Genomic DNA, 22,336 nt, shown 5'->3' with positions numbered 1-22,336 from the left:
ATTTTGAAAAGTTGATTTTTTAAAATCTGCCTTGATGAGGCAGAAAAATGACCCCAGAGGCAGTCTTGGAAACTGGGACGTAGGCCTCACTTTTGGACCCAGCCCAGGAGCATACTTCCCATCTTCAGGGACAATGTGGAACCAGAAGAGGCAAATTTTGAAACCTAGAGAGCTCTTCTGGCTGGGACTTTGCACAGACCATTAACGTTTGTAGCAAACTTCCTCCCTTCCTCCCTCCCAGTGGGCTGGCAGTCTTTCAAGTCTTCTGTCTCTCCCTCTGTTTTTGCCCTTCAGGTTTTCTCTGCAGTCAGTCTGGGAAATAAAAGATGGAACTCTAATCTGTCAGTTCTGCTTCTCATTAGGAACTTTAACAAAAGTTTTTAAAAGGTAGGAAGTTGAAACTGGCTCAAATAAAGTTCTACCTATGGACCTTATCCACTCTTCTCTGGCCTCCCCACTAACACAGGTAAGTCAAAGAGAGTGAGAGTAAAGTAACTAATTGGCACCTTGTGCCTGTATTGAATATTTTCCCTTGAGCAATTAAGTATCCTAGGTAACCAAACCTATTTGGTACTCTTTGGCAGGAACTGGACCTTGTTTAGGGCTTCCCTGGTGGCTCAGTGGTAAAGAGCCACTTCTTTGCTTTGCCTGCAAAGCAGAAGATACAAGAAATGCAGGTTTGATCCCTGAGTTGGGAAGATCCCCTGGAGGAGGGCATGGCAACCCACTCCAGTATTCTTGCCTGGAGAATCCCATGGACAGAGGAACCTGATGGGCTTCAGTCCATAGGTTCACAAAGAGTCTAACTCAATTGAAGCGACTGAGCATGAATGCATGGACCTTGTTTGCGAAAAAGGATGGGTCCATTCTTTTGGTAAACTTTGACAGAGAGCTTCTCTGAACTATATATTATGCCAGGTTCTCAAGGGAGAGCAATGAATAAGACATGGTCCTTGCCCTCAAGGAACTCATGGTCTAGTGGGGGAGACAGACAAATAAGCAAATAATTACAATTCAGACTGTTGGGTAAACTCTAGACAATGAGTATCAGGTATAGAAGTAACATAGACTAGTAACTGATAAATCTGTGATCTGGGAGTGGTAGATAGGGGTGTCGGATAAGAAAACTATGTGATGAAGAAGACAGATCATATTTTAGTTTAGAGAAAAAGAAAAGAATAGAAAAAAGCAGAGAATAGCAGTAGGTAAATACCAGGCCCTAAAGTATTTGGTAATGGGGGACCTGTTATCTACACAAGATTTTTCACCTTCCTTACATAGCTTTACATTGGCCATCCTAGTGATTATAGATTTGGCCTGTGAATAAATGAGAGCAAATTTTTACCCTAGACATCGGTTAGTAGTATGACCTTATTATTTTTTTAATGTTTTTGATGTGGACCATTTTTAAAATCTTTACTGAATTTGTTACAATATTGCTTCTGTTCTGTTTTGGCTTTTTGGTCACAAGGCATGTGGAATCTTAGCTCCCTGACCAGGGATTGAACCCACACTACCTGTATTGGAAGGCAAAATCTTAACCACTGGACAGCCAGGGTAGTCCCTGACCTTACTTATTCTGTATCTGTCTTTTAGACATGTCTTTCATAGGCAGTAGATGTTTTGGAGCAATATTTAAGAAAACCTTTAGATTTTAGAAGTAAAGGTATTATGGGGGAAACTTTACAAAATTCTAATCACAGCTTTGGAAATACCTCTATTCGTAGACTCAAACAAATATTTTAAAAGGCAGGAGAAAATGGTAAGACAGAGGTGTCAGAGTTAAGGTGGCTGTCTTATTGATTCAGTCATTCAACACATATTCATGAAGGACCTACCTACTAGGTACTAGGCTCTAGGCACTGAGGGTACCAGGGCCAGCAAGACAGATGTGGCTCCTGCCTTCCTGGCTAAGCAGACAGACAAGAGGCCAGTGAACATGGAAACTCATACATAATTACTGACTGTGATCAGCTCTCTGATAAAGAACAAGAAGGTGCTAGGAGAGAGTAACAGGGAGCAGTTCAGGGAGTAGTCAAGGAAGATCTTGCTGAGGAAGTGACTTTTGAGCTGAGACCTTAAGAATGAGTCAGATTCATCTGGTGAAGGAGGTGGGAGGAAGGGGAGGGTAAGCTTTCTAGAGACAGACTTGAAACCTGTGCTTTCAAAGCCAAAAACAAATGTACAACCCCTAACACTCCTCTTCCTAAGGTTCCCTCTTTGTAATTTATTTTCCACTTTCATATTTCAGTTCATGTTAATTTAATAAAAATGTGATATTTTTTTCCTGTTGCCTATACTCCTTCAACGGAGAAGGCAATGGCACCCCACTCCAGTACTCTTGCCTGGAAAATCCCATGGACGGAGGAGCCTGGTAGGCTACAGTCCATGGGGTCGCTAAGAGTTGGACACAACTGAGCGACTTCACTTTCACTTTTAACCTCTAGCCTTCCTTTTGAGGCCCTGCAGCCAAGCATTGAAAAATCCAAGCCTTTGTCAATACATATGGATCTACTTTATACACACACACACACACACACACACACACACACACACACACACACACACACACACACACACATATATTTTTTGGAAGATCAAAACTTCAGCTACCTCATCCTGTGATGGTGAGATTAGATGAATGAAAAGAACAGTGTCTGGCACTTGGTAAGGATACAACAAATGTGAACTATTAGTTCAGTGTATGTGTGTATCATGATTTATTTACTGAGTATCTTATTGATGGGCCATTACATTGTTTCCAATCTTTTGTATTACAAATCGTTTTGCAGTTTCTAAGATTTGATTGAACAGGAAGACAGTATCGCACTTGATTTTGTTAGTCCAAGCCTGCAGTTAAAGGCAAGACTTTGTACTCTGATTCTCCAAAGATTTCCCACTTAGAGCAAATCCAGCCAGCTGCCTTGCACTTGGTTCTGTTCCTTACATCTCTGCTCAGAAACTTCCAAACATTATCCTGTTTGGACTGTGATAGGCATCAGTTCCAGAAAACTGTTCCCTTACACACCCACACGCCCACACACACAGCTGTGCTTCTGAAAACTCTGCTCTCTCTCCTAGCTCATTCAGTTCAACCTCCCCCTTTTTAAATTTCTGTCAGCAGATACCTGCATGAGGAGTCAGAATGCTAGGATTCAAGTTTGAGTTCAATACTAATTAATTAGCTGTGTGGCACCAACCCCTGTTATCCTGAGGATCATTGGCAAAAACAAGTGTAAATAGCGGGTTGAGAAACTAGACCCTCTTCTATGTCCACTTGGTGATTTATACTACTCAGGTTTGCCACCTCCTACTCCAGCTTAGCCCTAAAGCCATTTGCCTGCTTCGGGATAACAATTATATTTAAGTTACTATTTAAAAAAATTTTTTTGGAAAAGATTATACATCCATGTGCAAAATTTAAACACACACACAATGTTGTTAGAAGTCAAAATAGTGGTAACTCGAGTAGTGACCGGGAGGGGACATAGGAGGACTTTGACAAGTTGGGAATTTCTTGATCTGTGTGCTGGTTACATGGGTGTGTTCAGTTTACGAAAATCATGCTGTACCCATATTTTCACCTTTATGTATGTATATTATACATCAGTAAAAAGTTCTTACAAAAAACTTAAAATGTATAATTGACCATATAGGGGAAAGTCTCCCTCTTCCCTTCTGTTCCCAAGAATCCCAGTTCCCCTCCTGGGAGACCACCACTGCTCTCTTTCTTGTGTATCCCCTCAAAACTTTTCGGTGTATAAATAAATTTACAAATACATATTCATTTCTTTCTTTATACAAGTGACAGCATGTTATACACACTATTTGGGTCTTGCTTTTTTCTCACTTAATAACATAGCTCACGATGTTCCATTCCTTACATGTGGAAGAGACCACTGTCTTGTTCGTGGTTGTAACCCTAGGGCAGACTCAGTGCCTAGTATATAAAATACTTGGTAAATAGTCCTCCAGAGGAGCATCCGGTTACAATACTGAAACTAACTTCTTTATCGGAGTAATGAACTCAACCTGGAGTCATCCTTACTGGTGCAAAGGATAAAGTAACCCATCTGAGACAGAAACAAATCCAACCACCAGGGGTTTCTTCTCTAATCAAAGGCAGCCTGAAGTTTCTATTGCAATGATGTAGAAATGAGGTGAGGTCAGCGGTTACTTTTAACTTATTTTAAAAAAATATTTATTTATTTAGGCTGCGCTAAGTCTTGTTTGCAGCAGGTGGTCTTTCTCTAGCTGCCTCCAGCAGGGGCTACTCTCTAGTTGTGACCTGAGGGCTTCACATTGTGGTGGCTTCTCTCCTGGCAGAGCTCAGGCTCTAGGGCGGGTGGGCTTCAGTAGTTGTTGTCTATGGGCTCAGTTGCCTTGCAGCATGTGGGGTCTTAGTTCCCTGACCAAGTCTGGAGTCCAGTGTCCAATGTATCCTGCAATGGACCACTGGACCACCAGGGAAGTCCCACCAGAGGTTACTTTTTAAGTCCCAGAAGGAGCATCAGAACTCAGGGCATCTTCCTCAGTTGTCTGAGGACCCCTCCTGTTGGCCTCTGTGACCTCTCCAGCCGTCTGCCCTTGGCACTAGCTGTGGCATTACTTGTTAGTTGCATCCCTTTCAGAGTATTTTTGGTCTGGAATGATGCAAAAACATACTAGACCCGGTCCTGCCTTCCCAGTGCCCTCTCTATTCACAAACTGACTCCCAAGACCTTCCCCAAGCTCTTTGCTGCTCTCGCCTTCATGAAAATCAAACGCTTGCATGCACGGCGTGGTTCCTGAAAGGGGTTCGAAATTGAATGGTGTTTCTGTGAAGCATTAACATTAACCACGTGGGTGATGGATTACCGGATACCGGTGGCAAGGAGTGAGAGCGAGCTAGGGCTGCGAGCAGCTAGCTAATGGGGTCTGTTTCTTCAACTTGCGTACCCTGGACTTCGTAAGCAACCTTTCCAGGAGTCTTCCAGTCAGCAAGTGATGTGGAAGTGGATGACGACTGTGGGTTCCTCACAAGGAAGTGATAGCAGCAAGTAACCCCAGTCCAGGTGCCTCTGGCAGCTAGTTTTCAAACACTTGTATTTTTCTTCCTCCTCCACGGAGCTTAACCTCACGAAACTCACACCCTTTTTCTTCCTTTTTCTCGCTCCGCGCGCTGCAGAAGTCCCCGAAGCCCCTCCCCCGCCCCGGTTCCTCTGGGTCCCCCCTCCCCGCGCCGCCCTCCCCCCGCCCCCGTCCCCGCCCCCGCCCCCGTCCCCGCCCCCGCCCCCTCTTCGCGTACCCCTCCTCGCGCTCCGCCTCCCCCGCCCCTGGGCTCCTCTCTGTCTCCCCCTCCTGGACGGCGTCGGCGCTCGGCCGGGCCCTCCGCGTCGCCAGTTTGTGAATGAGACGCTCAGTTTCTCAATGGAGCCGCGGGGGGCTCGGGCGGGCGCAGTGCGGCCGCAGCGCTGGCAGTGAGCCGGGAGAGGGGCGCCTTTCCCTCGCTCCCTCTCTCTCTCCCTCCCTCTCTCCCGCCACCGCGGCTTTTGAGGAACGGGGCTGAGAGGCCGCGGCGCAGGTCGCAGGGGCCCGCATCCCCGAGGACGCCTCCGTCGCGTTCTACTGGAGCCGGAGCGCCGCCGACGAAGCTGGACGCCGAGAAGGCCGGTGGCCTTCGGGATATTTCCCCCCACTCCCCGCGGTCCTTTGGGTTTAGAAACTTCTTAATTTCCCATTTCCTTTTTTAAATCCCGATTAGCTCCTCGCCTGCACTATTTTTTTTTTTTCCGGGAGAGGTGGGGGAGTGTGAGGAAAGGAACGAAGAAAATAAAAAAGGATTTCCGCCCAGAAGAGAGCGACAGTTCTGAGAGCTTTTTCTTAAGGAAACAGAAGCGGCGTTCGCGGCCGCCGCGGGCGCGGGGCCCCGCTGGCCCAGCCATGCGCGAGCCGGCTCCGGGCTGCTGAGGCGCGGGCACGCGGAAGCGGAGGCCCACCGCACCGGGCTCCCCGCGCTCCCGGGCGACTTCTGTCCGCCGGGCGGCGGCAGCGGCGGTGGGATGGAGCCCGCGACCGCGCCCCAGCCCGACATGGCGCCGGAGCTGACCCCGGAGGAGGAGCAGGTAAGCCGGGCTGCGGCCGCGGCGGTGGGTGTGTCCAGACCCCCGAGGCCTAGCCGGGCTACGCTCTTCGCGGCCCCGGGTCCGCGATGGCCTCCAACCCCCCTCCCCCCGCGGCCGCGCCCCAGGCCGTCATCCCCCGAAGCCAGGGGCGCCGCTGGCCGCTGCTTCTGCTCCCGGACTCTTCAGTCTGCTGCTTACGGGCCGCGTATTGCCCCTTCCCCGTATTCCGATGATGATTGGAGTTTCTCCAGTTAGGGGCCTCCCTTTACCCTTACCAACATCCCCCGACGTTTGTAAGAACACCTACGTTGCCTCTGGCCCTTCCACCCCTATACGTGTTTTGCTTCATTCCGTGAGGGTTTTCTGAGGTCAGAGAAAGCCCACTTTGGGGGCCGGATTCCTTCGGGGACTGTCTCCCCTACCCAGGACAGTGAGAAGTCCATAGATGCTCTAGATTTTCAGACGAGCCCCTCGGGCTTCTTAGAGGGCTGTGGCCTACTTGGACATCATTCTGGAAGATCCAGGCCTTCTCAGGCTCCCAAAGTCCCTGGCCTTGACCGTCCTGTTTAGCTTTGTGTGGCTGGGCGCATCCCTTCATCCCCCCCACTTACCTACCCCCATCTCATCTCACTGTCTTCATCTTTCTGAAGTCTACATTGAGCCCCATTGTCCCTTAAAGCTTAAATTCCCAGAAGGAAACGGTTTGCGGTGTCATTTGAGGGCGTCGGATAAGGAAAGAGCCAAGGGTCCTTATAACTTTCCCTCGCCCACATTACTGTTGGGGAGACATGGACCATTTCTCTGAGGGCGGTAGGAAAATCTGCTAGCTGAGATTGGAACCCTAAAGTCTTTTTGCTCTTCTTTCTTAGCACTGCCCACATCCATGGTCACATATAGCCATGGTCTGATTCTATGCTTAAAAACAAAACAAATAAACAAACAGAAAAAAACCCTAAAAAAAGAAAAAAGATGAACCAAGCTGGTAACCATTGCATGCTTGCCAGGCCTTGTTTCCAAGGACCACATTTGGTAGTACAATCTCTAGTATGGAGACAGTCTGGTTTTACAAACTAATATTGGTTAATAGGCTTAAGACCAGGTTTTTAAAACGCCTGTGACTTTTCTTCTCATTTGTGGAGATGACATTTTTCATATTTGGCTTCAGACCACAGTCTTGTCTTTTGACGCCTAGAGATAAAATCAGCATGGGGAAAAAAAATTCTGCTGCTCTGTACAAGCAGTGGTAACATCCTGGTAACTGTAGTGTAATGCAAGCAGGTGGCCAAGGAGACCACCCTGCCAAAATTAGGGAAATACTACTTCAGCACTAAGATGCGATGTGTTCGGTTAATTTTAAATGGGCAAAACTCTTTCACTTCTTTTCTTTTGGTTAGTCACATTTGAAGTTTTTATATTTCTGAGACTTGAGGGCATCACTATTCCACTATGAAAATGCCATTTGTTTGTGAATTAAAAAATTTAAACTGAGAGAAGTAAATATTAAAGTGTACATAGTATTGATAAAGTATTAACTTTATTCTGTACATATATACAATGTGTATACATATATACAACTGTGTTTAAACTAGAAACAATATCGAAGGAATGTGATGGAATTAACAATGACTAGATGGAAATAGTAAAATGTACATGTATTAAGATCAACAAGTTCTGTAGGTTTTTTAACCATAACTTTTCCTACAAAACACCAAGTTTTCTACAGGTACTTCAAAATGTTTAGACATAAACATAAAAGCATAATTCAAACTGTGGTAGTGCCTGATAAAATATCATATTTTAATTTAATATCACATGAGAGTACTCTTAACTGGTAAGATTACTTTAAAATATTGAAATTAAACAACAGCAGATGCATTTTAGGCTTATCAAAGTAGTTATCATGGGAAATAACACTTCATTCCATAATGCCCCATTGCTCAAACCAATTTTAGAACTCATTTGGAGTTATTTCAAACTTTGTGTTAGAATCTTTGAAATATGTTTAGTGTTGGGAAAATCTTGTACATTTGAGCATCCATCTGATTTTGGGAAATAGAAAAAAAATTTTTGGAATCCTATTTCATAGGTAAAGGAGGGTATCAAACTGTTTAACACAGTTTAAGGCTCTTTATGAGATGTGTAAACTGTCTTAAAGATGTTTCTGGAACAGATCCCTCTCAAATAGTACCTCTTTCTATACAGTCGTGCAAATCATAAACCCAAAAGTTTTCTTGGATACTTTGCTCTCTTTCAGCCCCTGTATGTTGTATATCATCAGGTTTTCCTGAATATCTTTTGAATTCTTTGACTTTTTCCACCCTCACCACCGCCATTATTGTCACCCTAGTTCAAGCTGCCATCATAGCCTGACAGAACTTTTGTTTCCTACTTGATCCATCTGCATTCCTTAGCTCTTTTTCCAAGAAACAAAGGCAAATTGAAAATCTGATTGCATCTTCCCTTCCCTGTGTGTGTTAGTCACTCAGATGTGTCTGACTCTTTGCGACCCCCATGAACAGTAGCCCACTAAGCTCCTCTCTCCAGGCAAGAATACTGGAGTGGGTAGTCATTCCTTTCTCTAGGGGATCTTCCCGACACAGGGATTGAACTTGGGTCTCCTGCATTGCAGGCAGATTCTTTATCATCTGAGCCACCAGGGAATCCCAAAATTTAAGCGTTTATAAAACCCTCAGTGGCTTTTCATAGTTCTTGGGATTGTTACAGCTCGTGAATGATTTGTTACAGCTCTTGAATGTGGTCTGCGATGCCTCAGCCCTTGTATGGTTTAGATCCCTAGCTTATTCTCACAGTTCATCTTTGCTCCAGGAACACTGGCCTTTTGGTCCTGCATTCTTGCCTGTTTCCTCCTCCAAGGTCTTTGCACAAGTTGCTTTCCTCTGTCTGGAAATACCCTCCACTGTTTATTCCCTCTTCATCCTTCAGCTCATGGGAAGACCTTTGTTCTCCTCAGTTAGGTTAGATCTGTTATTGGCTCTCAGAGTACCATTTACTGTCCTCTACATCACTTGTCACAAGTTTACACTATTTGTATGGTTGTATGGGGCTTCCCAGGTGGCGCTAGTGGTAAGGAACCCTTCTGCTAATGCAAGAGATAGGAGATCCCTGGGTTGGGAAGATCCCCTGGAGGAGGGCATGGCAACCCACTCCAGTATTCTTGCCTGGAGAATCCCCATGGCCAGAGGAGCCTGGCAGGCTACAGTCCATAGGGTTGCAAAGAGTTAGACACAACTGAAGCTCCAGGAGGCTTGAACTGTGTCTGGTTTTGCTCACCATCATATGAACATTGCTGAGCATGACTGACACTTAATGAACTGTTAGGAAATATAGTACTGGTGGAATGAAGAGTAGTTCTATATGTGATTTGTATACAGACAGCATCATCTTTCCAAGAGACTTATAAAAATAAGGGCATTGTTCATTTTTATATATGTCTGAAGGTCATCATTATTAATTAATAGTCTCATTTCCTATCTAGGCATGTTTTGAACTGATATCATACCCAGTCCTTTGTAACCTTGATGTTTCTTGCCTTTATGTTTTCAGTTCTCAATATTATAAAGCCTACAATTGAGTTACAAGAAAAAGTATGCTTTGCCTTTAAGAAGTTTACATGAATAACAACAGAGTAATAACAGTAACTGTTTCCTGTGCTCCTGCTTTGAGTCAGGCTCTGTGCTGAGCATTTCATACACAGTTAATCCTCATAAGGTTGGAATTATTATCTCATTTTGCAAATGAGAAAACTCAGACTGAGAAGGAAATTGCCCAAATGCACATAGATGGCAAGTAATGGGGGCTTCCCTGGTGGTTCAGTGGTAAAAGATCCACCTGCAATGCAGGAGACCGGAATTGATCCCTCTCCTCGTGGGGAAGATCCCCTGGAGAAGGAAGTGGCAACCAACTCCAGTATTCTTGCCTGGGAAATCCCATGGACAGAGGAACTTGACGGGCTGCAGTTCATGGGGTCTCAAAAGAGTTGGACATGACTCAGAGACTAAACCACCACAGCAGCAAGCAAGTGATGGAGCCTTGATTTCCACTCAGCTCTAGGTTATTTTAACTCCACTGCAGATGTTCCTTCTGTTACACTCACTACAGTACATCTTGTGAAGCGGTTAACCAGCTTAATAAGATGCCTACATGGATATGTAATAGCTAATTTTGGGTTTTGGTATTGATACATGTATGCACATATATACATGTATTGATACGTGTTTGATTTTAAAGGTTTTTTTTTTAAATGAAAAGAGTTTTATTTATTTATTTGACTGCACCAGGTCTTAGTTGCAGCATAAGGGATCTTTGATCTTCATTGTGGCATGCAGGATCTTTAGTTGTAACATGTGGGATCTAGTTCCCTGACCAAGGATGGAACCTGAGTTCCTTGCACTGGGAGCTCAGAGTTTTAGCCGCTGGACCACCGGAGAAATCCTTGATGATGCTTCTTAAAATATAGTATTAAAAATTCAGGGGCTTTCTTGGTGGTCCCATGGCTGGGACTCCACACTCCCAGTGCTGGGGGCTCGAGTCCATCCCTGGTCAGGGAACTAGATCCCACATGCTGCAACTAAAGACTGAAGATTTGATGTGCTGCAAATAAGACCCTCCACAGCCAAATAAATTAAAAAAAAATGCAGACAGAAAAGTTTGGAAAACCTTATTCAGACCTGTTTATTTCCAGCAGAAACATATTGTACAGCCTGTGCAAGAAATTATGATGAAATTACTCTTGGAAAAAAATTGTTCCTTAAGATAGACTTGGCAACTGTCCATTTTGAGGTGTGGTTACAATAAAAATTTACTTTTTAAAATATTTTCTTTTTCTTTTGTATATGAGAAATAGCTATTCTTAGAGCCAAATATGAAGGATATTATTTCTCCAAACTGTAAAAGCCAAGGTGTTTTTGTGTCAGGAATATATTCTTTTTTGATATGTTTATATGTGAATATAAAAGCGTTTGTTAATGGGCTGGCAAAATTGTAAATTTGCCAGTGTGAAGGGTAATTTCTGCATTTCAGTGCTAATCTTCATTCTTATTATTGTAATTGTCTTAGTTTTACTTTTCCAAAGCATGTACTCTCACATTTGTAACTTGACCTGAAGTTGGTAATTTTATCCGATATGCTAAATTATAATTAACTTGACCACCAGGGTTAGTTAAGGATGTCTTACTCATCTGTTCTATGTCCACATAACCTACAGAAAGTGGGGTATCTTGGATTGCATCAATTTAGGATAAGTTATGAGGAAAACTTCCTCTTTGCGATAAACCTTAAAAGAAAGATGTTTAACAAGGGTTATAAACCTATTTGATGGACTATGTAAGGAATTACAGCCTTTAGGGTCTTTTGGTTTTTCACAGATTTCCCAGTAATGACCAATAGATTAATCGTTTTCTAAAATAGTTACACTTTTATTCATATTTCATTTTAGTTGATTCTAATAACTTATAATCCTTAGAATCCTTCTGTCACATTATAAATAATGCATGTTTTTTTAAGTTGTTTTAACAGATAATCTACTAATACTTATTTTCAAAGCTTCCAAAGAAAATTTTTATTTTAGAGTTCATGTTGTTTAGAGCTTATTTGTAAAGATTAATAAGCTAATGCATATAGATAGTAATGCATTACACAGTAAGCACTCCGTTACATTAGAATATAATGATAAGCTCTGTCTTTGAATAGTGAAAGAGTTTAGAGCCAAGTTAGCTTAAACCAATCCTAAGGGAGAAAAATATTCATATTTCACACTGAGGACCATCACTTAGTATAGATTCTTTTGAATGCCAGAAAATAGTTATCTTGCAACTTCATAGTGTAATTTTAAAAAAGCTATTCTGATTCTGTGCCATGATTTGTGTTCTTATAACAGGATTTTCTGAAATTAAAAATTTAACTGCCTTGCGGTAGACTTTAGAGATTTTTGGCATTTTTCCCAAGGGCAGGGGTTTTGTCCTGGTTCCTGTGGCCAAGAACTTCCCTTTTCCCACAGCCTCACATGTCCTGTGCTAAATGTCATCTGTTCCCCTGGAAGTAACCATACGTCAAGGACCAAATGATTCATAATGTTGAGTCCTTCCAGAAGGGGGAAAGAGAGGAGGGATAGATGAAGAATTCTCATTCCTTTCCTTATTGCCAGTAGCTAAAGACACTGTAATTAGCACTTAGGCAAGATCTCATTTGGATGTGAGAATTTTCTTTTAAAACTTCTGAGTGTATCAAGGGTCTTGGGCATTAGTTGTGAATGTTAAAGAGACCTGTAGGTTTTTTCCAAGGAACCTAACCTCTATTACTTACTAATGAATTGAAAAGTAAGACAAACACTCTAAAAAGGAACTAAACTCTTTTACAGAGGTAAAAGTTAAAGCTCATTGTAGATCAGTACATCTGAATCTCATTTTATGTCATATATATCTTTATTGTCTTCGAAAAGACATAGTAATGTTGGGATTCTCCAACTTTGTTATCTAAATATTCAGTACAATTCAGTCGCTGTGCCCGACTCTGCGACCCCATGGACTGCAGCATGCCAACTTTCCCTGTCTGTCACCAACTCCCGGAGCTTGCTCAAATTCATGTCCATCGAGTTGGTGATATCATCCAACCATCTTATCCTCTGTCGTCCCCTTCCCCTCCTGCCTTCACTCTTTCCCAGCTTCAGGGTCTTTTCCAATAAGTCCACATATTAAGACCTATTTTATAGCAGAATGGCTGATCCACTGCAGTGCCAATATTATACATCAGAGCCCCTAACTCTAGTTATTTGTTCAGGTACTTGGATGTTCAGTGCAATTTCAGCCATTTCACACCTGTTGTATCATTCTGCCTTGATGTCTTAGACAGGGCTACTTTCTTTTTCCAGATGAATCATTACATTCCCGGTGCTCCCCCATATGCCTCCACACTGGAATAGTCACTGTTTTTTATTCCTCGTCCTCTGGAGTAGGAGCAGATATTCCTAGAATAGGTAGTTTTGCTTGCACTGCTCAGTGTTGGAGGTCCTGTACTTACTGGAATCAGCTCTTTCATATGTGATTTTGAAAAGGCCTCGTTAGAACCTAACTGAGATGGCTTGGGGCTGGGGGCTGGGGGTAGGAGACGGAGAAGCTTCAGAGCCCATGGGAAGAGTTGTTTATTAAGGACTGATTATCTCTTAGGTCCAGACTATAAAACGATGAAACCAAAACAGTAGATTATAGGTGGCTTTTTCTTCAGTTTCTGCTGCTGAGAAATGTATTCCATTCTTTTCTCTGGGAAAGACAGTTTCTGTTATGTACTGGTTTCCTCTCAAATACCATATCCATTCAAAACAAACATGCACACTTCTTGTCTTTTTATCCAGCATGGGTGGCACAGATCTAACTAGCCTAGTAGAATTATTATGAAACCAGAATTTATTCTCAGAATTGATGGGCAGATTCTAAAGAGAATCATCCATGACTTTAATCCTGAAGTGTCTGGGATATTAACCCATTAATTACTTTTTCATTGAACAAATGACTAATCTTTCCTTTTGCATTTACTTTTCTATACCTCATTGTTACACATAGACATCATTATTAAAATGCACCTATTTTGAAATAGGCTTTTTATATTCTCTACAATGATTATATGTTTCTTTTATCATTAAAACCAGTAACTTTCTGTAGAAAGTGCTGCATGCTCTATATAGGTTTGGGATTATGTTATTAACTGGTGGATCCCAATATTTAAGATTAATGCAAATCTGGCTTTTTTTGTAAACAATATTTACAGGTGAAATCTGGGCCTTTGGAGAGTTGATGGCAATGAGTCTTAGGTAAACTAAAGGAATCCCTGGCTTTCTTTGTGGCTCCAGGCATTTTATCTAATACTTGATTAATTTTATTTAACCCCCTTACAGGCTTCCCTTGTGGCTCAGATAGTAAAGAATTTGCCTGCAATGCAGGAGACCCAGGTTTGATTTTCTGCATTGGGAAGATCCCCTGGAAAATGGAATACCTAACCACTCTAATATTCTTGCTTGGAGAATGGAATGGACCGAGGAGCTTGGTGGGCTACACTCCATGGGATTGCAAAGAGTCGGACATGACTGAGCAGCTATCACTTTAAACTTCCTTACAGTTACAAAATGCTCAGTAAATATCTGTGATAATAGTGTTCTTACCCTTTGTGCTATAGGAAATCATGTTTTTTCAAATAAGAATAGGAGGAAAAATTAAGAATCTTACTTTGTAGCAATGAAATAGAAGATTTCTAGGTGGCCTGAGACATCTAACAATTGCTATGCATGAATACTGTATCTCGAAGATGGTAGTGAGGCTGCCTGAGCTCATTTTATGCTCGTAGCACTTAACGCAGTATCCATTGGTTCGCTGGTTTATTTCCTCTGGTTAATAGATTTCTTGTTTAGGTGCACTGATTATCATCTTTTTGTTTTTTCCAGATAAAATTTTAAAAGGTCATCTGATGATCTAAAAATGACATGTTTAGAGTACAAAGAATGAGAGTTTATGTCATCTTGCATATCTTAGTTCAACAGCTTTTGTGAAAAAATTCCCATTCCATTGTTCATATCAGTGGTTCTCAACCAGGGTGATTTTATTTATTTATTTCCAAACTTAAAAACTTTTTATTTTGTGTTGGGGTGTAGCCAGTTATGGAGAAGGACATGGCAACCCACTTCAGTATTCTTGCCTAGAAAATGCCATGGACAAAGAAACCAGGCGGGCTGCAGTCCATGGTGTCACAAAGAGTTGGACATGACACACACACACACCTACACGCACACAGCCAGTTAACATCGTTGTGGTAGTTTCAGGTGAACAGCAAAGGGACTCAGCCATGTATATACATGTATCCATTCTCCCCTAAACCCCCTTCCATATTTTTAAATTTTTTTAAATTTATTTTTGGCTGCACTGGATCTTTGTTGCTGCAAGAGGGCTTTCTCTAATTGTGGCGCGAGGACTTCTCATTGCAGTGGCTTCTCTTGTTGCCCGAGCACAGGCTCTAGGGCTCGCAGGCTTCCAGAGTGGCTCGTGGTCTCTAGAGTGCAGGCTCAGTAGTCGTGGCTCATGGGCTTAGTTACCCGTGGCATGTAGAATCTTCCCAGACCAGGGATCAAACTCATGTCCTTTGCATTGACAAACAGATTCTCAACTACTGAACCACCAGGGAAGTTTGTCAATGACTAGAGATACATTTGATTGTCCCAACTGGGGATGCTACTGGGATCTAGTGGGTAGAGGCCAGTAATGCTGCCAATGTAATGATGGGCATAGAGCCCACCACAACCAAAGGTGAACTGGCCCAAAATGTCAGTAGTGCCAAGGTTGAGAAACCCTAGTTTATATCTGAAGAATTTTGTAGTTCTTAGGAACAGAGTTACAAGTTCCTACTTTTTAGTTAAAGGCAGGTCTTTGGTTAACACAGTAAATATTTATTCAAATTCTGTGTCCCTAAATACTGGTTTCTGCAATTGACTTCACATACTGAAAAACTCCAGTCTAGAACATAATTATTTTGCAGCATAACCATCACACAAGATAAAATGAGACATTTCCACAGCCTTTGCTGGGGTTTTCAGAGACAGGAGATTTTATGTGACTAGCAGAACACTACTTGAGTCCTGCCATGGGATGATAATGAGAATTGTGATTTTTGCTTTCCCTTCCAAATATTTCTGTGTTGCTACTAAGTATCTATGTTCTTCCAGTGAGTGAGGTGATTATTATGTTTCAACCTCTTTTCCTTTTCATGTTAATGTCTATGAAGAGGAAAGTTTTACAGATCATAAACAGAAATACAGTTTGTTCATTCAGCAGTCATTTATTGTCTGTTACTGTGTGCCAGGGTCTTTCTTGTTCAGCATGGATTGAGGGCTCTTTGTCCTTGAGAAATTGCCCTCCAGTTATTTGTGGGCAGGTCTTGAATTGTGGGGTATCTACCAAGGAGGAGGACCTCTTATCTACAGCGAGGACGGACACTGAATCTTATACATCTTTAGTGTACATTGTGAGAGTTCAAAATATGTTTGCTGAAGAATGAGTGAAACTGTATATGTTGAAATTATTTATTCCTCACACACCCGTGAAGTGAGTATTGTTTTGTTTAGGATGATTATCTTCCTGATACAGGGATTAAGTTCAGAAGCTTTCAGCAATCCACCAGGGCGGCAACCTGGGGCTCCAGCTCTCTGATTAAATGCAGTGCTGTCTCTAGTAAATGTCATCTGTGTTAATCACGTGTTTCTGTGTATGACACAGTACATACATATATACCAGAAACAGCTCTTTCTTGGCATTTGTGTGTTAAATATTCCTGGTTTCAACCATTTACAAATTTCTCTACAGACATGAGACTCCATTGTTCCTAGCTGCTTGTTGTACATTTATGAAAGAAATTATATGTTTTAATGGGGTTAGTGAACTTGAAGTCTCTGGCTGTACCTCTCAGAATGTTGTAGGTCTGTTGTTTGCCTTTATAAAACTAGTGTTTAGTCTTGTCTATGTGGAGTTTAATCTTTCAGATACTATTATCAGCATCATGGGAAAGTATATATGGTGTATTGGCCTACCAGTAATTAGGATGAGACTACAGCTTTTTAAATTGTTTTGTCCATGTTACCTTAAGTTTACCCATGTTTTTGGCTGTACTTAGGCAACTACTGGGGCTTGCCTGGTAGTTCAGCTGGTAAAGAATCCACCTGCAATGCAGAAGACCCTGGTTTGATTCTTGGGTCGGGAAGATCCCCAGAAGAAGGGATAGGCTACCCACTCCAGTATTCTTGGGCTTCCCTGGTGGCCCAGATGGTAAAGAATCCACCTGCAATGCAGGAGACCTGGGTTTGATCCCTGGGTTGGGAAGAACCCTGGAGGAGGGCATGGCAACTCACTCCAGCATTCTTACCTGGAGAATCCCCATGGACTGAGGAGCTGGTTGGTCTACAGCCATGGGGTTGCAAAGAGTCAGACACAACTGAGCGACTAAGCACAAGCACAGACTGCTACTTTATTTCCCTTTCCAACTCTTGCCAAGCGTTAAAGTTGAGGAAGAAATTTTTTCCAAAAGATTTTTTTTCCCTTGATTTCACTTTTTGTACTTATAAATTTTCTTATGTTTGTAAAGGAGGAAAAACAGTTACTAAGAGAGAGACCTAAAACCTTGAACATAAAACGTAAGCACAAGAAAACAGTTTTAGTTGGGAATGAGACAGTTTGTCTCATTGACTTTACCTCTTCTATGCCAAGAAACCCCGGAAGTGAAGAGAAAATGGTATTTCTGGCAAGGTTGGGGATATAGCTAGCAAGATTAAAATATGCAGAAATTCCCAGCATACTTTTTTTTTTTTAATCTTTTTAGATTAGGATTCTGAATGTTTTAGAGAAACCATCTGATGTTTTTTCATACTGAATGCTGGTGCACCATTTTGTTTATAGGAAATAAACTGCATTGTTATGGAATTAAATTAATAGCAACATTAAAAAAAATTTGAAAACCATTCATTTTTTTTTTTTCTTTAACTACGCAAAGCATCATTTTCTTTCATAGTTGATGTCAGGCTAGGGAAGTGCTAGCTTTGGAGGTGATTTTTGTGAGAAAATTAGAAACAACTGGAAACTTGTGTTTTGAATAAAATTGCTGGGACCACTTGAACGTGGAAACTAGTCAGAACCTCTAACTATTGTCATGCTCTCCTTACAGTGCTAAAAGTATTGGTAAAAGCCCACATCAAACTTGTGGTAATAACAGTGGCTAAGCACTAACTAGGGTGGCTATAATTAAAAAAGAAAAAACACCAAAAAAGAGAGAGAGAGGAAGAAAGAAAGAAAATAAGTGTTGGCATTGCTAGTGGGAATGTAATGTGGTACAGCTACTGTGAAAAACCATTTGGTGGTTTCTCAAAAGGTTAAACATAGAACTACCCATGTGATGCAACAGTTGCATTTGTAGGTATGTATCCAAAAGATTAAAAGCAGGCACTCAAATAGATACATGTATGTCCATTCATAGCAACCTTATTCCCAATACCAAAAGGTAGAAGCAGCCTGACTATCCAATGATAAATGAATAGCTAAACAGAATGTAGTATATACATATAATGGAATATTATTCAGCTTTAAAAAGAAATGAAATTTTGATATGTGCTATAATATGGATAGGTCTTAAAAAACATTATGCTTACTGAAATAAGCCAGACACAGAAGTCAAATGTATGATTCCACTTGTATAAGGTACAAATTCATGGAGACAGTAGAATACCAGGGACTGGGAGAAGATGGAAAGGAATTATTGTTTGATGAGTATACAGGTTTTGTTGAGGGTTATGGAGAAGTTTTGGGACTAGATAGTGGTGATGTTTCACCCAACTTTGTGAAAGCATTTAAGGCCACCGAATTGTATACTTACGAATGGTAAAAAAAAAAAATCAAAAGTATTTTGTATATTATATCACAGTAAAAAAAAAATAACAGTTAAGCACTGTTCAAAGTGTTTTATGGGTCTTAATTCATTTAGTGAATAATGCAGCTGGTGAGTCAAAGGAAAAAGAATAGGTGTTACTTCCACTTCTCCTTGGCTCCTGATCTTAAGCCTAGAATCTCTATTTTTTTTTTTTCTAGTTGGGGGCTAATTACTTTACAATATTGTAATAGTTTTTGCCATACATTGACATGTATCTCTTATATAAGTACCATTTATTGTTTATGGGTGTATCTATGTTAATAATTTGTTAAAATGTGAATTGTCATCTGTTTAAACTCCTGAATATTTCACCTATGAGATCCCAGTTCAGTTCTATTCTGTAGGAGAATAAGGAGTTTTCTGTAAAGAACAAAGTTCTGAGTGTTATGGTATAAATGGACCCTGTATATATAGCATTCTCATCTCCTCCCCGCCATCCCCCCCCCCGTCCCATTCCCAGTACAGTTCTGGGAATGACTTGACATATTGTTGATCTAGAGCCCTGGTTCTCAATGTGTAGTCTTCAGATCAGCAGCATAGGCATGCCCTGGGAGCTTGTTAAAAATGCAAATATTCAAGTCCTATCCCAGACCTACTGAGTTAGGAACTCTAGGGCTGAGGTCTAACAGTATGTATTTTAACAAGTCTCCAAATGCATGCTCAAGTTTGAGAACTAGTAGTCCAGAAAATACTAGGGTACTGTTGTGCTGGTTGGGGAATCATTTAGAAGTGAGTTTAAACATTTAGATTAACTTTGGGAAGGGAAGATTTACAAGTTGCTTACAAATTGCCCTGGAACATTAGGTATTGTCTGAACTGACTGAAAGCTCCAGGAATCATCTCATTCTGTACTAAGACTGTGCTGTTCCAAAGACTAGCATTTACCATGATCTGATCCAAAGAAAGAGCAGAGCCTTACTACTTGAGAAGTAGAAAGGGAACCAGGATGTCTGCAAAACAAGGCATTGAGACACCTGATGTCCACTGCAGATGGCATTCCCTAGAGAGATGCTCGGCTTCCAAGGAAGTATTGAATGAAAGAAGACACAGGCTGTTCAGATTCAGCCAGGAAAAACCTAACAGCTTTGACAGGGCTAGTCCATAGGGAAGCTTGTGTTACTCCAGTGTCAGTTGCCCTGAGAATCTGGACCTAGGAGTTGCCAGATTTTCCTGTCTGGGTCCTGCACAGTAGCTGAGCTAGTTCTGTTTGGAGTTGAAAATGGGACATTGCAGTGAGGACGGCCAGATTGTAGGCAGCTTTTCCAGGCTTCATTCTTTGTAGGTTTTCAAATGGCCTCTTCGGTACTATAAACATATCTGCTTGTACTGTTTTATGAATGTGAATAAGTTTGTCCTTTAGTTAGTGAGAGGCCTCCTTGGATTTGGAAGTATTAATCCAGCAAGTTTGAGATGTCTGGATGACTGACATTGCCTGATTTGCAGTCTCCCAGCCAGATGTATCCGTTTGAGGGAGTAATGAAGCTCCAGGTCGTGGTCCCAGTTTCTTGAATGTGTGACAGTCAAGATTCAGTAACCTTACGCTTGGCTGTAGGAAGAAAACTGGGCCAGTTAAATTTGGTGTCGATAAGCAACAGCTGGTCTAATATGCAGGCCAGGGCCAGGTTAGCCACAGGTCTGATGTGCTGAATCCTAAAGTGTTAGATTAGAAATCGTCAAGTCAGCCCTGTCAGATCCATTTGACATTGGCAAAACTGAGCTTGAGGGGTGTGAGAGAGGGTGAGAAGAGGGGGATGGAGATGAAGATGGGGGGAGGAGGTATATGGGGGTGGTGTGCTAGTTATTAGGGAATGGAAGCAGTTGAGAGGTAGCTTCATTGTGTGAAGTGGGAGGGAATATAAGATCAAAAAAGAAGGAACTAGCCATTACATTTTCAAAGCATCTCACCACTCTGATCTTTTCTTGGGCTGATTTTGATTTGCCAGTGGCCATTTTAAAGTTTAGCATCAGAACTGAAGACAGTATTACAAATGATGTCTGATAGGGCCCCTTGTTTTGGGCACTACGCTTCTGTAATGTGCTCCAAATTCAAAACAATTTTTGGCAGTTTTAGTAGACTGTTGACTAATAGATTCAAGTCAACTAAGATTCCTAAGTCTTTTCTTATGAGCCTCTGTTAAATTTCATCTGGTGCTTCTAAAATTTATTTTCTTGCCTTTATCCTTAAATATCATTTTGTTAGATTTAATGTTCACTACCATTTGTTGAGCTTTCAGAGTCAAAAACTTTACAAATGTTACTTTTTCTTCCCTCTTACACCAATTCTGTGGGAGTGTTACTCCCATTTTATTTATTTGTTTGTTTGATTTGTTTTTATTTTTGGCTGTAGTGGGTCTTCATTGCTTCATTTGCGAGGGGTTTCTCTAGTTGCAGCGAGCAGGGGCTTCTCTTTTTGCAGAGCGTGGGCTTTAGGCGCGGGGGCTTCAGTAGTTGGGGCTAAGGGGCTGTAGAGTGTGGGCTCTGTAGTTGTGATGCATGGGCTTAGTTGCTCCAGGGTATGTGGAATCTTCCCAGACCAGAGATCAAATCCCTGTCTGGCAGGAGGATTCTTATCTGCTGTGCCACTAAGGAAGTCCTATTACTCCCTTTTTAAAGGTGTGGAGTCTTTAAGGCTCAAAGAAGTAATGTGTTTGCGTTCTAAACACTAAGTGCTAGAACCTGGTATTCAAATCCTTGTCTGTCTGACCCCAAAGCTTCACTTTCGAGTACCATTCTAGCCCATTGTTCTATCCTGTTTTGATGTTTTAGATCTGTCTTCTCTTTTACAATATGTTTGTTGTCTAAGCTTAGCTCTCCTCTTACATGGTCAGCCTGACCCAGTGCCCCTAAGTCATTTATAGCAGTGGGACCAGGCCAGGGAGGGATGTAGTGCAAACCAAGGGACAGAGTGTGAAATTTACAGTCAGACTTGGTTTTGGAATCTTGGTTGTATCATCAGGAGTAGTGTGAGTTGGCAAAGTACTTAACTTGTCTGGGCCTCCATTTCCTCAAACATAAAATGTCTCAATACCTGCCATTGGAAAAGTTGAATATAAACAACATGGATGCAAAGTGCTTGACTCATGGGCTAGCAAGCATACTGTAGGCTCTCAATAAACATTAGTCTGTCTCACTTTTTTCAGAGAATTCTTTAACATCTTTTTTTTTTTTTTAATATCCTTTAAAATCCCCTACCTCAGGTCTCACTCGTTTTTTAAAAATTGACTGTCTTTGGTATGATTGTTTATTGTTTCTCGCAGGGTATATCATAAGCCCCACTGTGGCAGCACACTTGGCCGTAGAAAGAAGTGGTTAAGAACTGTACCATAAGTTCTGTGTGATTATGAGTAAGCAGCTTAATCCCTTTTTGCCTTAGTTTCATCATATATAAAATGTAGATAACACTAGTAAAGAATTGTTATGAGGATTAAATAAGTTAATACATATGAAATCCTTGAAACAATGCCTGGCAGATAGTGCTGTTTAATCTTTGTTACTGTGAATACCTGCAAATTACAGATAATAATGCCCACTTTGTAGGGTTGTTAGCAAATTAAATAAGTAGTCAACTGCTTAACATTTAACATTTTTTAATTTATTTATTTTTGGCTGCACTGGATCTTCTTTGCTGTGTTTGAGCTTTCTGTAGTTGTTGCAAGTGGAGGCTACGCTCTCTAGTTGCAGTACTCACACTTCTCATTGTGGTGGCGTCTCTTGTTGCAGAGTTCAGACTCTAGGCATGTGAGCTTCAGTATTTGTGGGCTCAG

General features: G+C 41.7%; 1 protein-coding gene across 1 annotated transcript in view; it reads left to right on the top strand.

The window, feature by feature from the left end:
• Positions 1–5,841: 5,841 nt before the first annotated feature.
• PTPN9 (protein tyrosine phosphatase non-receptor type 9) overlaps positions 5,842–22,336 on the top strand; it is a 72,724-nt gene continuing 56,229 nt past the window's right edge. The window contains exon 1 of the mRNA XM_081550427.1: positions 5,842–6,104. Coding sequence (XP_081406553.1) covers positions 6,042–6,104 — 63 coding nt within the window. The 5' untranslated portion in view covers positions 5,842–6,041. The remainder of the gene's footprint in view (positions 6,105–22,336) is intronic.

Source organism: Giraffa tippelskirchi, chromosome 12, assembly GCF_054371585.1.
Source record: "Giraffa tippelskirchi isolate mGirTip1 chromosome 12, T2T-mGirTip1v1.2.pri, whole genome shotgun sequence".
NCBI lineage: Eukaryota > Metazoa > Chordata > Mammalia > Artiodactyla > Giraffidae > Giraffa > Giraffa tippelskirchi.
Note: the sequence above shows the minus strand (reverse complement) of the source record. Positions and strands in the feature narration are given on the sequence as shown.